Source organism: Cariama cristata, unplaced genomic scaffold, assembly GCF_000690535.1.
Source record: "Cariama cristata isolate BGI_N322 unplaced genomic scaffold, ASM69053v1 scaffold17245, whole genome shotgun sequence".
NCBI lineage: Eukaryota > Metazoa > Chordata > Aves > Cariamiformes > Cariamidae > Cariama > Cariama cristata.
In genome coordinates this window covers 1-16895 of record NW_009618326.1, presented here as the reverse complement: position 1 = coordinate 16895, position 16895 = coordinate 1, and the positions used below count along the sequence as shown (strand labels likewise).

The following is a 16895-nucleotide window of genomic DNA, read 5'->3' as shown; positions in this document are numbered from 1 at the left end:
AGTCTTAGACCCAAAAGAGACTTTCGATAGCCATAAGTTATAAGAGAGAGAAGGATTAATTATGATATCTAGATCAAATACAGAGCAGAGGAGTTATTAGTCTGCTCTGAATTGGATCCCAGCTACAGTTTATTTAAACAACGGTCCTGCAGGTTGTGTTTGTCTTCGACAGTGATTGTCTTACTGTGGTGTTGCTCATTAACAATGTGTGTGATGTGCTGGCTGCGTGGGAATATGGTCCTGTCCTGGAGAACTTCCAATATAACATCATAGGAGAGTCGTGCAGGAATCTGGTTAAACATGGCTCTTCCTAATGTTACAAGAATAGTGATCGACTTCAATGCTTGAAGCGCCTTCTGTCACAGCATAGATAGGACCTTTCTCCTTAGGTTATGTCCCTGTGTTGATGAATCTGTGCTTTGGTGTTTATTCAGCAAGTTTAGTACAAGTCCTGGGCTTGTGAAGAGCAGCTTTCCCCTGTACCACCCAGCAGTCTCTGGGAAAGCCCCCAAGAACATTACTTGCAGTATTCCAGTTTCTCCTAAATATGCTATGCCTGTTATCTTGATGTGTGAAGTCTCTGATACTCCTGCAGGCCTCTTTCTCTCAGTGTTTCTGCAAATGTCATACGTTGGCTCTTTGTGTCTAGCTTTCCGCCTTCTGTGGTTATCCATGTTCTTTTTGCTTACCTCTCATAATAAGAGTCCTATTGAAAGATTTTGATGAGTGTTGATCTTTACTCCTGGTTTATAAGGAGTTATAACAGCTTTTCTTCTCTTGCAGAGCATTTACCATGCCTCTGGGAACGTTCCTCCTTCCTGTTCTCTGTTTCTTGGGAACAGCGATTCCACGGGGACTGCAGTATGTCACATTCTCACACAACGCTACGAAATTCCTCCACCTGTCTATGGACTTGGAATCTGGGACCATCTACTTGGGGGCCACCAACTTTCTCTTTCAGCTGACATCTGACCTGCTGATGAAGAACATGGTTCAGACTGGACCAGTTCTGGACAGCAAAGATTGCCTCCCCCCGGTCTCAAAGCTGGAGTGCCCTCAGGCACACCACACCGACAATCACAACAAGCTGCTGCTAGTGAACGCAGTGCAGAAGGAACTCATCGTGTGTGGCAGCGTGCACCAGGGAATCTGTGAGAAGAGGAGCCTTGCATCCATTGACCATGTCCTCTTCCGACCAGAGAGCCCCGGTGACACTCAGTACGTTGCTGCCAATGATCCCAATATCACCACTGTAGGACTCATAGCCTACTCAAAGGATGAGGTCCCCTTGCTATTTGTGGGACGAGGGTACACCAGCAGAGGAGTTGGAGGAGGGATTCCTCCCATCACTACCCGAAATCTCAGGGCCCACGGAGGGGATGTTCAAGCAACAGACTCTCACTCCATTTTCTCCTATGAAGAAACAGCAAAGCTGGCTGTGGGCCGGCTCTCCGAGTACAACCACCATTTCATTAAATCCTTTACTTATCGCTCAAGCGTCTATTTCTTATTCTACCGTCGAGACCTCAAGTCTCAATCACGTGAGTACAAGACCTACATCTCGCGAATCTGCCTGGATGACTCTCATTATTACTCATATGTGGAGTTACCTCTGCTCTGCCAGAGCAAAGCCAATACATACAGCCTCCTGCAAGCAGCCTACGTCACCCGACCGGGAAAAGGCCTGGCCCAGGGGCAGCTGGACACTGAGGGAGAAGTGCTGTTTGCAGCCTTCTCTGCCTGGCAGGCTTCTTCTGGTAAACTGAGTGAGGAGTCTGCGCTCTGTCTCTATGCAATGGAGGAGGTGGATCGCCTGACCAACTGGACTAGGGATGTTTGCTACATGAGAGATGGAAAATCAGAAGAAGGGACCGAAGTCGCATATATTGAATACGATGTCAGTTCCAACTGTGTCCAGCTGCCAGCGGTAAGTGGCTTTGCACCTTTGTTGAAGTGAAGAGTAGTCTGCAGCATGTTCTTGTGTTGCTTTGTGTTCCTGAAGTCAGCTTGTTTGCCATAGACAGATGTTGAAATCTGTTTGGGTTAAAAGTCTTTGGGCTCAGGCTGTTTCTGTGCTACTGCAGCAACATGATGCAAGAACCATTGAGTCCTGTTTAAGTGCAGTCCGTCTCGTTGCTGCTGCACCTCTCTGCCTGGCACGGGCAGGTTTCCTTCCAGAGGGAGATGGACTGTGTGTGGCAATGGGGAGAGGATCTGGTGTGACGTGGCCCTGAAGCCTGTCTCATGGCAATACCAGGCAGGAGCCCTGAAGCTGCAGTTCAGGTTGTTCTTTATCAGTATCTTCATCTCCTGGCCTGCACTGCAGGGAAGGAGAGGAATATGTGCATGTGCACCTGTGTGTTGGGAAGGGAATTTAAGGGGTGTGCTGGGTCCCTGTTGCTTCCGGTGAGGTGCACCTCACAACAGCTTCCTGCAAGGGCACCCAGGAACAAAAAAAGAATATAAGCAAACACAAGTGTCAACAAAATCCTAATTTCCTATAGACTGCAGAATTTTGTGCCTAAGGAGGACTTTTCCCTGACCTGGCTCTTGTTTGTCTCCAGAGCTGTAAGAGGTGATAATCCTTCTTTAAACTCTACGACAAAGGCATGATGGGATGTTGCAGGATAAAAATGTGAACTAAAGTGGCTGTGACCCTGAATCCTTGCAGTCTGTCAGCCACGCTGGCTGGTGCTGTGGTATCTGGGATGGTGACACACACGCAGAGCAGCTGCGTTCTCCTGGGGCTGTGCTGGATGCAGTGTCCCAGCATGAGGCTCTGTGGTTGCGAGTAGCCTGTTTTCACCAAGGGCGTTGCTAGCCCTTAGCAGGACAGCATGTTGGCTTGTGTCTTCCTTCTACAGAACAGGCTCTCCAGATAATTGCCTCTTCCCAGCCCTGTGCTACAAAGAGCAAAGTGGTACCACAGAGCTTTGGAAGTCTCTGGGGTTGGATGTGTGGTCCAAAACCAGTCTTAAAACTATGGTTTTCCTTTTAGAAGTTAAAGTTCACTGTAGAATAATTGTGGGAGAAGGGAAGGGTAAAGAGCAGACTAGGAGCAAGATGAATGTAAGGTCAGGAGGAGTATGTAAGGGTTGGGAAGCAAGAGACTGCCCAGCTTGATGTCCTGGTTTCACTGTATTTCTTAGCCATGCCCTATGTGTCCTCTGCAGGGCTGCATGGAAGGAATTGTCACAAGTGATTTTCAGGGCAACTTGAGGGAGTTAAATGTCAAACCGGTGTGAGCCGTTTAGAAAAATCCTTCATTCAACGTGATGTAGAGTCCCCCTGTACCATTTGATCCAGTGGAGAAGTGGGTGCACAGGGTGGGAGAAAAAGGCCAGTCTCTGCTATGTGATTCCTGGCACATGATCCCAGGGTCCCAGCTGCACGGTTTGGCACTGGTGGGCTGACTAAAGTATGGCATCTTATTAACAAGTGTGTCCAATGATATGTAAATGTCCTAACAAACTTTATCCTTCACCATTCAGTACATGGTAGCGGTTGTCGTTAAGATTGTATCTAACAACACGTAAGGGTCTGTGCCAACTCCAGCCTGCTCCATTCAGTGCTGAGTGGAAGCGGCTGCCAATGAACATTTTATGCAGGAACAGTTTTAACTCGGTTTCAATGGTGGTGGCTTGTGCTGTATGTAAGGATAATGCTAACTAATTTCACGTTTTTCTGCCTCCAAACCAGCCTGTGTGCAAGGTATGCCTTTTTCCCTAGTTAGCGCTGCCTCCTGATTTTTAGCCCATCAGGAGAGGCCAAGGTTGAGTTTTACAGTTCAATACAATCTCTTCCATTGGAAAAAAAAAATGCTTGTTTTTATAAGAATTTCAGAACCAGTTCATTTGTTTAGTTTGCTGGAGATTCGTTTAGTCTTGAGATGCAGGAGACTCTGTAGATGGTGTCAGTGACTGGATAATCGGAAGTGTGAAACATGTTTCTGCAAGGCTTGGGAAGGCTGCATATCTTCTGTGGGTGTAGTTTTCAAGGTATGTAACTTGTCCTTTTGCACCGAGCTTTCAGTCCTCTTTGTGCATAGGTATAGATTTGTCCTATTGTTGCTTCCTACCCGTGCAACGTAGGAAGCACACACCAGAATTCATGGCAGCAGCTTCATCCAAACCTGCTGCATCACAGTAGGACACTGCACAACCCCTGAAGTGTATGTTCTGCTACGTTGCCAAGATGTTATTCACTGAAAACAATTCGAACAGTTTCTATGTAAATTTATATAAACACTGTATACAGTTATCATAGCCTTAATCCTGTAGAATGGAACAAGTTTCAGCTTGTGACTGTGATTAACTGCGCTGGAGACAGTCCCTGGGAGGCCATGGGCAGGCTGTGCACTGCTCAGGTCACCTTGGTTTATGGTAGATAAACACTGCATGTGAAGTGACTTGCCCTTGGCATCACGTATAGGCAACAGCAGTGCTGAGGCACAACTGGGGTACAACTATTTCCGACCTGTATGTGTGGGGTTTTTTTTAAGCAAACTTTGAAAAATCAGCCTCAATAGTGAGGTCATTAGGCTCCAGCATTTATCTGAATTAACACAAAGGTTGCAAAAGATAGCTAGGATCCCATTCAAAATAAACACTTGATGCTTTTGATTATGGAAATTTGGCTGTGGCCCACTTCCTAATAAATCTTATAGGAACTGGACAACTGGAGAAATAGAAATCTTTAAGTTACAAGAAGGGGGTTGGAAGAAGCTTAAGAGTCCAACAACAGAGCTGATAAGAAAAATATATCTGTCACTCAAAATGAATGATAGCTTCGAGGATGGTAAAAACTAACAAAGATTAAGCGTTGTAACCCCCTCTGAGGCTTTAAGTCAGAGCCTTATGCCTAGCGTGCAGAAAATCAGTTGAATTAGTATTTGAAAGGAAAACAAAGCATCAGAATGAAAATAGTGCTAGTCTAACTGGCATGGTTTCTCATGTGGAACCGCTGTGTCAAGCCTTGCTTCCATGCTAAGACAGCAATACATTTGAGAAGTGAATAGAGGTCAGGGGGTTAAATATATTTTACCGTGGGATTTCCATAGACTTTGTCAAAAGCTTCTGATCATGTTTAGTTTCTCCAGGAAGCAGTCAAGCATTAAAAAACAAAACAAAAACACCAACAACCAAAAAAAAAACCCACCACACCCAGAGAAATGGGAGGAGAGGGAACAAAAGGGTCAGGTTTTCCATGAGGTTGGCAAGAGGCAATAAGCAGATGCCTCAAGAATGCCACGTTGTGCCGTTATCCCTGACCTCTGTGGGAGCGGCTCCATTGCCTGGTGCTGGATGGTACCGTGCAGCTCAGCGCTGCCAAAGGCAAAGCCACGGACGTCAGACAGAAGGAATATATAACCCTGCTCACAAGGAGTCGAAATTCAACCACATTGCCCAAGGCAAAAGAGGGAGCTGGAGTCGGTGTGAACTGCGATGTTAATGCCTCTGCTCCGTACGCAGCTTTGTAAGAGTAATTAGTGAGGGGTGGGAGAAGAGAATGAAAGTGTTATCCATAAGGGATTTCATGATGAAAACATTAGTTTACACAAGCCACGCTGAAGACAAGCTACTGATCATTTAAAGAAAATGGTGTTTTTAATAGTAATTGTTGGGTGAACAATCCTGCATTCAGTCTTCAAAAGGGTACTGTAAAATTAAAGTGGATGCAGAACAAGGTGTTGAGAAAGATATAAGCAACAGAGGAACTATCCTAGACAAGACTGAGTTTGTTACTTAGGAAGAAGATGAATCATAATGGAATATCTTCTCTCTACACATACAAATAGTAAATAAGTTGGCAGCTTTTATTCTCTCTCCTTTAGAATTCAGTAAGTGAAGGTTTGGAACAGAAGGATGACTTGTTTTTGCACGGTGCTGTGGAGTTAATTTTCAGAAATCTCACAAGACTCAGAAGAATTGAAGCAGTGTGCAGAGATGACTCTTGTATTGACTTTTTGTGGGTCTCTGGTTGTATGCACTTTACAATTTCTAAGTCTAGTTAGTAAGCTCTTTGGAGCAGGTTATGCTCCACTCTGTCTTTATGTACGTCCTGATGCTTTAGGATTCTACTTCAGGCTTAGAATTTGTAGGTGATACAGCAAAACCATGCTGATTGTTGGAGGTGATGCTTGTGACCAGGTGGTTTTGCACAGAAAGCAGGAGTTCTCATCTTTTTGTTTTGTCGTGAAAAATACAATGAATCTCACCCAAAGTGGTATCATGGCAGTGTATAGCCAGTAATGTTTTTTGGAGAACTTCAGAGTTTAGCAGACTTTCAATGCATTTCATTACTGGTGCTGAATGGACTTGCTGAAATGTTTGCAAGATTCTGTGAGGGTACAAACAGCCAACATAGCTAAACTAATTATTAAAAGCTGTATTTTTGACTCTCAGTAAAAAAATCTTAGAGGGGTTCAAAGCTGAATTCATTGCTGGGGCACCTGTTTAAGGAATTTGGGTGGAAGGGGATGGTGGGAAGTGTTAAAGTTGCGAATGTTCCTTGTATCCTTTTTTTTCCCACTGATTTCCCTGTTCTTCCCACTCCCCGAAAAAGGACACCCTGTATGCATACCCCTGTGGCTCTGACCACACTCCCAGCCCTATGGCCAGCCGGATACCCTTGGAAGCGGCCCCCCTCCTGGAGAAAACAGCAGCTCGTCTGACAGCAGTGGCAGTGCATGTGGAAGATGGCCACACCATTGCTTTTCTGGGAGACAGCAGAGGGAGACTGCACAAGGTACCATCTGGATGCAACACAAAGCAGAGGATAAAACTAATCAGAAATGCTCAGGTGGAAGGGGAGGAAAGGCAATTTCTCTTGTCCCTTGAAGTCAGGTTCCTACTAAAGATCATTACTATCAGATGGTCTATTCTCACACTGTACTGACTGTTGAGAATGTGAACGCCCCAAACAGTGACCACGTTGCCTTTGTTTGTATCTGCCCTGAGCCAGCGTCAGGGCTGGTGCATCCTACGTGGCTTCTGCAGGTATTGCTAGGAACGTGCTTTGTGTGGCTGAAGTCACTGCATTGAGATTTTGGTGGGAGGTTGAAATCCTCGCACAGAGCAGTGGTTCCAACTTGTTCCTTATGTAGGATGGGTGCCCCCAACTCCTGCTGTGATATTTTGCCTGCATGCAACTGTGATTCTCTTGCAGGTGTACTTAGGAGCAATGGGAGATGCACACGTATACGCTTCTTTAGCTATCCAGTTAAATAGCATGGTGAGTGGAGACCTGCTGTTTGACCAGTTGCAGGAGCACCTCTTTGTCATGACCCAGTCAATGGTAAGAGCGATAAAAACCCTTCAACAGAAGAGCTGAAAGCATTTGAGGTCCCGACAAACTACTGACAGGAGTGGGGGAGGCAGAGAAACAGTGTGTTTAGCTAAGCCTGTGCTGGGCAGCAGCTGCCTGCCAGTCTGGCTTACAGGGATGGGAACTGGCCTTCTGCAAAAGCTGCAGGAAGTCTAGTTACCCTAAACCGTGGCCTGTTTGCATGTGCATTTCCCTAAGTCAGTCGGGCTGTATCAGCAGTGATGGAGGAATGTGAACTGCAGGCTATAAAAGGCTGCCCTGTTGGGATGAAGACAAGGGACTGCAAATTCCTGGGTTCCTCTGTGTTGAGCAGGAACCATTTGGACAACAGTTTGCATCTCCCTCTGAGCAGAAGAATGCGATCATTCTGGGTTCACAAGTAATGTGACCTGTTTTGGTTTTGCAAAAGATTAAAAAGAGAAAAGGGAGTTTTTGTGTAATTAAAACTGTGGCACTTCTCCTGTTTTTAATCAGTTAAGAGATTAAGCTGTTCTTCTGTAGGCATGTAACCTATAAAAAAGCAGAAATGAGTGGGAAATAGCACATTTCAGATAGCAGAGGTGCACTCTGACCAGGTATATAATAAGTCTTGCAGATGAAATCAAGCTGTATAAGGAACCATGTGAGGCACCTTTCCCTCTTCTACTGCTTTCTTTAATTCTGTCTGTGCCCAATGGCAGTTGGAGGAGAAGACACATTGTGATGCCTCAGGCTCTTAGGATATTGGCGTCTGCTGTGGAGGAAATCCAGCTATGGATGCTTTATTTGAAAGGATTTGTACAACACCACTCATATCAGCTCCCTGAGCTGGAAAGACAAGGATCCTCCTAGCAAAGGAAAAAGCAGCCCTTGAGTTACCCTGAAGGAAGGAACAAACAAAAAATGAGAGCATGCTCGAAAACCACTGCTTCCCTTCACCCCCCCAATGCACTTTGAGATACTCAGAATTTTTGTAACACTTCAAAGGAGGAGTTGGAATCTGTGAGTGGAAGAAGATTAGGGAAATCTGAAATATATCCTTAACAGTAATTTTTCTGTCAATTAAAAAAGATGCAAATTATATCATGTGCTTAGCAAAAGTAATAGGGTCGGGGATTAGAAGTTGGTAAAGTAACTGACAGTGTAGTAGCTGAAGGGTAGTAGCGGATTAAAGAGGGGGCAAGAGGCTGAAATCAGCAAAGATAGTAAGTAAAGCAGAAGTATTTTGCAAGTAAAATTTACCCCCAGATGGCAGAAGGGTTTTGTTCCACATTGATCAAAGCTTCTTGGTCTACTTTCAGTCAAAATGATAGTTCTGCCAGATAGAGGTGGGCAATAGTGCGGATGCATTCAGAGGCCTCAGCTGGAGCTGCTGTCTCCAGCTTCAGTCACCTGCATGTCAAGAGAGATGATCTCCCATGATAGAGTCCAGAAAAGCAAAAGAGTGAATGGTATTCAGTCTGCTATTCTTTGATCCATTTTGTTAAAATATAGTTTTATCACTGAAGTCTCCTTCTTGCAAAAAGCGTTAATAGCAATACACTTTGCTTGCCTCAGCGCCTCTGTACAGCCTGATGTTTAGATGTCCTTCACCAATACCTGAAATGGCCGTTCAGATGGGCTCTGGTAACTTGTTCCTTTTTTCTTTATTTTTATGCAATATTGGAGATTAAGAAGTTGTTTCAGTGAGCATGCAGATGATGGGACTTGCTAGTTAGGCAAAAGAAGCGGTAGACCTGGAGCCAGTGTTGTCTGCTGTGTTTTCACAGATTTCTTTCTCTGACAGGTGGTAAAGGTTCCCATACTGGAATGTTCCCTGTACTTGGACTGTGAATCCTGTTTGGCGCTGAAAGATCCCTACTGTGGCTGGTGTGTCCTTCAGGGACGGTAAGATAGATCCTTGTTCACCTGCAAGGATTTTGGAGGATGATGCTTAGGGATTCTCTTCACTTACTCTCTTCCTTGTGTTTGTGTGTCTGGATTTTGTTTAGTTTTGGTTCCTTTATGGGATATTCTAACTTACTATTTCTCTGTCTCCCCAAAACACCACCATCAGTCACAGTCGCGTGCAAGGATATCTTTTCCATTGCTTTTTGGGTCTTTGGTCACCACTCACAACACTCCTGTCCAGTGGATTTCAGCCTGGTTTTAGCCCAACTGCAGCTCAGATTGCCTCATTTCAAATGTAGAAAAACTATCTTATCTCTTTCTGGTGTCACTCTCTTATTTAGCACTCTTTCATTTCTTGCTCCTCTACTGATGTTGCTTAATGAGACGTGGTTTATTCCAGCGTGTCTGTCTGCTTGCTGCCTCTGTCTCCCTGTAGAAAGCCACAGGAACTAGTTCATGACCCTTAAAGCCCCAAAAGTGCCTACTCATCTATATTTTGGCAACAGTTCATGCTAGTATTGAAGGTGGTGGGAGGCTGAAACTTGCATGGCTTGTGTAGCAGCTTCCCCAAGACTCTAGCAAGGCTTCAGACAGCCAGTGTAGGCTTGGAAGCTGAACGTGTCCTGTTAGGGCTGCGCAGATATCTCACAGGGCTTCTTGCTATTTCCCTGCAGGTGCAGCCGTCGCTCTGAGTGCTTGCGTTCCAGGTTGAGTGAGCAGTGGCTCTGGAGCTTTAACTCTACACAGCAGTGTCTGTCTGTCCAGTCACTAACTCCAGCCAATATCAGCAGAGAGGAAAAGAGAAATGTGAGTGGTGATGATCCTCTGATGATGCTCAAGCACGTAGAAAGTCCCTTGCAAACTTTGAGGAGTCGCAAGGCTTCCTGTTGCTTTCAATGGGGTACTGAATCACTGAACCTTCAAGCTCATGTTGTCTGCCTCACATAAGGGACTTAACAGTTTGGCTGTACCAAGAGATAATGTCCTTTTTTTTTTCCCATAAAAGTAAATGTTCTTGCCTGCTAAGAGTTACTGGATATTCTGGAGTGTTTGATGGCTGCTTGAGTGGGGTCCCTCCTTGGCTTGGTATCTATAAAGTGCCCACGTCTGTGGTTTCACAGTGTTTCTGACACTTGCTGTCAGATCTGAAAGTAGCTACCCAAAATTATGGCTTCAGTCTGGCATCTGAGAGCTGACAGAAAAGCTAAGAAGGTGCTGCAGTGTTTTGAAGTCTGTCATTGTGTCAGGAGGTGACAAGAACCTGTCTATTGCTAGAGACTTGGGCAAAGGGGGAAGTTGCCAATTGCTTGGTGGATGCCACATTCAGTTTGGGAACGGCAAGAGATGATGAACGGAACAGTCAGTCCTAGGAGGCGTTATAGGAAAATACGTGTATATGTAGATGACTAATTTATGGGGCTCTTACTTTGAAGAAATAGAACCAGAAAATTAGACTAAATAAAGAAGAACGTCTTAGAGGGCAAATTATTTACTGGATATTATTGAATTGGTAGATATTCCTGGCTATCTCGGATTTACCCTCTCTGCGTGAGGAAGAATTTTACTCATGTTACTTTGAAGATTATGAAAGCCCAGCAGTTCTGACAGAATCGGGAATCATGTGTACTTCTCCAGATCCCATCCAAGCACCGGCTTTGCCAACAGGAGCAGGTCAGTGAAATGCTTTAAATGGAGCATGATAGCCCTGATAACATTGTTGGGAGAAAGTACGTTGTAGGTCCGTCAGGTTGCCAGGATTAACAGCCATGAATGTATGTGGTCTGTCAGCAGGTGTTCATTTAATTCTGTCATAATATCTGTTTGCTTTCTACTTGTGTGTCACACACATCCTGTGCTATTTTGGGGTGTTGCCAAATTCCAATGCCAAATTGTGGTAGTTGGAAAGGAGATCCTGCTTGAAGGGTTGTATGCAAATCTGAATATGATCTGAAATGCAGTCTAGAGTGGTGACTGGTTTGGCAGCTTTGTCATAAATCTAGAGGGAGAATTCTCTTAAATACTGCTTTATTATTTAAATCAAACAAAATGCAAACCTTCTCAAAATTCACATAGTAGTGGGAGACCGAAGTACACGTAAGGAAAGGCAAGAAGAGACCCACAGTCCTTAGAAATGAATCTGCAATGCGACATAACCTCAGAAAATACATAGTCAGCCTTCTATTACCACAAATGATAATTGACTGACTATTGCTAATTGGCCACTCTAAAAAACCTGGAAAGTTCTCAGTTTATGCTCTTTGCATTGGATTTTACCCAGCCTGTCAGCGTGGGCTCTGATGAGCTGATCTCTTCAAAGAGCTTGTTCATCTGAAGTAAAAGGCAGGTGCCGATTGGGAAGAGTTCCACATGATTCACCTAAATGGCTAAACAGATTCTCTGTGCAAGAATGCAGCTGGCTAATAGGTCTGAAGCAATCTCCATGGACATAAAGTGACAGCAGAACCCAGCTAACACACTCCTTCATTTTCAGTATTATTTACAATATTATTATATCTGGCTTTCACACTGTTTTACTCTGGAACAAACTGACCAGGTCTCCATTCAGGGTGGTTAGGCACAGAGGGAAAGGGCTTCATGCACTGCTGCTACAGGCAGAGTGTGCAGGATTGGCTTTCCTACTTAGTTCTGCAAATGTGGGCCTGAATTTAAGCACAGTTGTGAAAAATCAGTGTAGATAAAGGCACAGTCTAGTTCTCATTATTCCAGGCTTCAGATATTCTTACTGATTCCTTTGTAAGTCAGTCTTGCTTTTATTTCAAGACTCCAGAGATGCTTTACCTATGTTACTTTCATATTGCACCTCTGAGGCTGAACAAGTTGCTTCCATTTTCTAACCCAAACTTGCTCATGGATGATTTGTGTCCATTTAATCTATTTGTGTTGTCCTTTTGCTTCCACAGCTCTTCTCCCACTCAATGAACTATGGCCAGGCATTCTTAGCATAGAGTTTTGCTATGTTAACTGTATAAACTTTTTCTTCACATTCTTTAGTTATTCAGACTTCCTCTCTCCTTCACTGCATAGCTAGCCCTTCTTTGCAAGGCTTCTGTGCTCTGCTAAGCTGAATTTGAAGCTGGTAACCAGAACCATACACTGTTTTCTATGAGGTCTCATCACGACCTTAGACACTGGCACTTTCCTATTCCTACTTATAATACCTTCCCCAGCTCGCTAAAATAATTTGCCTTTTTTCAGCTTTGTTTTAAAGGTTGCATACCAGCTCATCTGTCACTTTAAGCTGTTGAGCTCCAAGTTGATAGCAGAAACTCTTGCTCTCAATTTGCAAGTGCTCGACCTCATCATCTGTACTGTTGAACAGCATTATTGGCAGTCCTGGGAAATAGTGGCCTTTTTGGAGAAAGGAATATTTATAAATATGGTGTCATAACCCTGAAATCCTGGGAGGTGTTAGCTCTTCCACCTCTGCCAAATGCAATCACCTCTATGACAGTGATGGGAGTTGACAGTACTGCAGTGACTCCTGCCTCCAGATGCATGATACCCTTATTTTCTCCTAATCCTGGGTTTTCATACACACCTCGTCATCAGCTGTTTTGCTAGCATACTGCTTCACTTGTCATCCTATCAGGAACCCAGCTTAGGCCTACTGATCCTTCATCAGACATGTTAATTGTTTTGTTGTGAATAGAGCTTGCTTGCAAGAGGAGGTCTGAATTCTGAGAGAGGAATGATGGACAGGCTTCTTGTTATTTATTTTTATAGCAAACTGTCTTGGAGAAATGGCAGTTCCTGGAGTTGAGCAGACCATGCAGTATGTTCCCATTATTTGGAGAGCTAATATCCAACTCTAGGGTTCAGGGCATTTGTCTGGAACAAGATGAATTAGCTGTTTTAGTACTGTCATATGCAAAATATCTTCTTCAGCCTCATGCTATCAGCTGCAGTAAGTCTTGACCATCTCTGCAGCTATTTGGTCTATCAGAAAACAGTGTTGGTCTCTTCCCAAAGAGAACTGGGCTATCCTGAGGCTTGTAGTTGACGTGAGACCTGGATTTAAAGCAGATAAGCCTTCAGTCATTGCAAGTGAGATTATAAGTCTTAAACCTCTTCACTGACTCACTTCTTAGTCTGGACATAGAACAAAGCTCTCAAGGTGAAGGCAGTAAGTGAAGGACGCGTCAGTTCTAAGGGTTGGGTTTTCCTTTGGATGACATAGGAAGACAATCAGCTTTGAGCCTGGAATGTTACATATTCCCCTAATAGAGAGATGACAGTGGAATTATAGCAGATGAAGATGGAGGGATCTTCAGACTAGTCTTCCTTCCCATTGGTTGGCAAGAGCTGTCATAAACTACTCCTGACAAACTTGTCCAACCTGGTTTTAGTGTCCATAGAATAATCCAGTGATTGAGATGCTAGAAGCATGGAAGGGAATCTGTCTCTCTGTTAGACAGTGCCTTTCCTAAAGCATGCTGTGTCTCTTAACAGTATGGCAGACTTATAGTGGCTCCATTTCTAAGAAACTTTTATTTTCATTTTCAGATCATGTCACCATAAAGCTCGTAGTGCGTTTCCATGACATCTTCATTGCTTCTGTGGACTTCTCTTTCTATGACTGTGCTGCAGTGGCCCTGCTGTGGAAATCGGCACCGTGAGCACCTGCTTTTTCTTGTCTGTAGTTATAGGGAGGGTGGCTGTCCCTTCCTGAGTCGTCTTAGCTGCTGCTTTTCTACCATTGTTCCAGGTGCCAAAAGTGTGTGAGCAGTCTCTGGGGATGTAACTGGTGCATTCAGCAGCATCTCTGCACCCACAAAGCAGCCTGTGAGGAAGGAACCATTATCTACAATGAAAAGGTGCGTCCCCTACTCAGTCCTAGTCCTATGTGCTATAACAGCCTCAGCAAGTTGCAGTCAGTCAGATCTCTTCTCAGGTAAAATAGCAGCTGTCAGTCACATCAAGGAAGGAGGTGAGCTGTTGGAGCAAAGCCTCCCCTTGGGGCGACACAAGGCTCTGTATCCCTGATGTTACAAGGCCTTGCTAGGTTTCTGGGGAAGTGCCATCAGATGAAGCAGGTCACCCTTCTCCTGGGATTATCCAGTCTGTGTTTTCAAAGCAAGGGACATGAGCAAACTAGCAGGGAGGCTGCGAGTGAGGAGGTGGAACACAAGCCCAGTTTGTGGCTCCTACAGGTGCCGTTACAGTTTTGTGGGGGATGAAGGCAGGCAGACCTGTCTCTGAGCTGAGGCAGGTGCAGGCATTTGTGGGAAGAAGAAATGTTGCTGGATCTTGCACACTGTGAACATTCCCTCGTTCTGTCCCAAGACAAGGTGGTATGAGATGTAACTCTCATTGGAACCCAGAGGGTGAAGTAGCTTCTTGTGAACGCTGTTAGAGAAAGTAATATGGCATGTTTTTCTGCTTGGATTTTATTCTATTTTGTTTCTTTCTCTCTTCTCACCCCACCATGTTGTTTTTCTCTAGGCCCAGATCCCAACCTCAAGTGTGTTTCCTTCTTCAGCAGCTCCCCTCACCAAGTCCTCTACCACAGCCCCAACTATGGCCACAAAACCCATCACTCCCCTGATGCGTGTGGTACCAAGCACTGTGCCCCCCACAGAGCCCAACCACATCACGCTCTCCGCAGCCTCAGATATGATGACTGAGCCTACCGAAACCCTCAGCTATACATATTTGACTCTCTCAACCGAAGCAGCCTCTCTCCAAGCCATCACAGAATCCCCTCTACCACCACCAGCAGACAAACCTGCTGTCACTGTGCCAGAGACAACTTCTCCTGCTGCATCTGTCCTTACCAGCCCATCCAAAAACATGGATCACGCATCCTTGCCCACTGAAGGGGCAGCCACTGCCCAGGAACCACGGCACACCGACCCACCCACCACCCTAGTGGGTAGCCCTCTGCACACGTCTGCAGCAGCAGTAACACCTTCTCCTCATGTCACCAGTTTCAAGTGGCCTCAGAGTTCTTTTCCTACCACAGAGGCACTGACATCTGCCATCCTATCTCCCCAAACCCCCAGCCAGGTGCCGGGAGGACCTGCTGCCTCTGATGACTCTCCCAGCTTGCTGGGAACTGAACTACCAGCTTCAGAGCTCCCACCGTCAGCTCCCCCAGACTGGCTGCTGGAGGAAGGCACAGAGCTCCAAGATACAGAGGACTGGATGGATTTGCTGCAGGCTGAGAATGACACATCTCCCTTCTCTGCTTCTACTCTTCTGTCGGGTGATGGTGATTCTTCAGAGAGGGATGTCCCTGACTTTCCCAGGATCCTTCACCCTGACCTGGACTATCAGTATGATGCCCCTGAGTTTTGGGAGGAGGTAAGTTGCTGGGCTTTGGAATTCAGTCTAAGGCTGTAACACTTTGAAATGTTCATACAGATTGCTGGTCTAGTATTTCAGCACACAAGAGAGATTGTGCCCTCTGAGAGTGTAGAAGCTGACCGCTGTAATGTGTGGAGTGAGAAGTGGCAGTCTGAGGCAGAAAAATGTGTGTGAGGTTCCCAGGTTTTACAGAAATGCTGCTGGCCTGAAGGTGGCAGCTGCTGTGATGTCCAGCATATTCACAGCTTTCTGCTGTTCACCTCTTTGGGCTCTTGCATTACTTTCTTGTAACTTCCTGGTAAAGAAGCACAGCCGTGTCTTCGTTCTGGCAGGGCTGTTGGCATGTTAGGCTTTGATTCCATGTATCAGAGCCATGGAGGTCTCTTTCTCTAAAGACCTGTGTTTGTTTTCAGAATGAAGAACTTAGCTGGGGTCCAGATGCATGTCCCTGTGTGCAGGGAATCCAGGGATCTTCGCTGTTTCCAGTCAACGTGGCAAGAAAGATAACCCTGCTGGGAAAGAACTTCCACCTCTATCAGGTAGTCAGCTCAATGCCATCAGCACTGAGAAACTGTATTAATGCAGAGCACTGTTTGGACAACCTGTCCACTGGACTGCTAAAAATATGTCAGACACAGTTGTTGCTCTGCCTAGGTTTCTTCCGTTTGCAGAAACACCTAGAGGAATGACCTACTTCTGTGAATAAAGAATTGCATAGCTGGATTTATTGGTGGGTAGGAGGTCACCCAGAGAAAGGGGGGAGAGTACAGGTGTTCACCAACCTGCTAGAGAAGATCTGCATGCATTTGGATTAAGTTGCACTTGTGCTGCACTGTAGATCATAGTTTTGCTGAATCTCTGATGATTGTTTGTGTCTCCATAAGCTAAAGATAAGTCATCTGTTCCCTTTCCTTTCTGGCATGCTCATGTCAATGTGGCTGTTCCTGTCGTACCTGAAACTTCTGCAATGGGGAAAACCACCCTTGAAAGCTATGTTTCTTGGGTGTGCCTCTGATAAAAATTCTCTTTGCTTCTCAAGACAGAAGACTGATTTAGTAACCTTTTACAAACAACTGCCTAAGAACATGCAGCCCACAGACTATTTGTAACTTTATATGTTAAACCTGACATACTGCACTGCTCAGAGGAGCAGAGCTGGTTACAGATGCATATCCGTCTTTTTTACAGGAAGTGTCTAAGCAATTTAGTGGAAGATTTACAGGAAAGAGAGAAGGAAAAATACACTTAGTGGGTTTTTTGAGGTGTGCTTCGCTAATCTGTGCACTCCACTCTTCATTTCACAGAATAGTTGGGGTTGGAAGGGACCTCTGGAGATCATCCAGCCCAACCCCCCCGCCAAAGACGGATAACCC

General features: G+C 45.2%; 1 protein-coding gene across 1 annotated transcript; it reads left to right on the top strand.

Annotated features, from left to right (window-relative positions):
- Positions 1-793: 793 nt before the first annotated feature.
- LOC104162165 (plexin-B1-like) lies at positions 794-16061 on the top strand (the record flags this gene model as incomplete). The annotated part of the gene is made up of 10 exons (XM_009700830.1): positions 794-1927; positions 6565-6747; positions 7168-7296; positions 9092-9192; positions 9870-10002; positions 10710-10866; positions 13720-13828; positions 13922-14030; positions 14659-15519; positions 15936-16061. Coding segments are annotated over exons 1-10 (3042 nt in total), but the record flags the coding sequence as incomplete, so codon positions are not given.
- Positions 16062-16895: the final 834 nt, after the last annotated feature.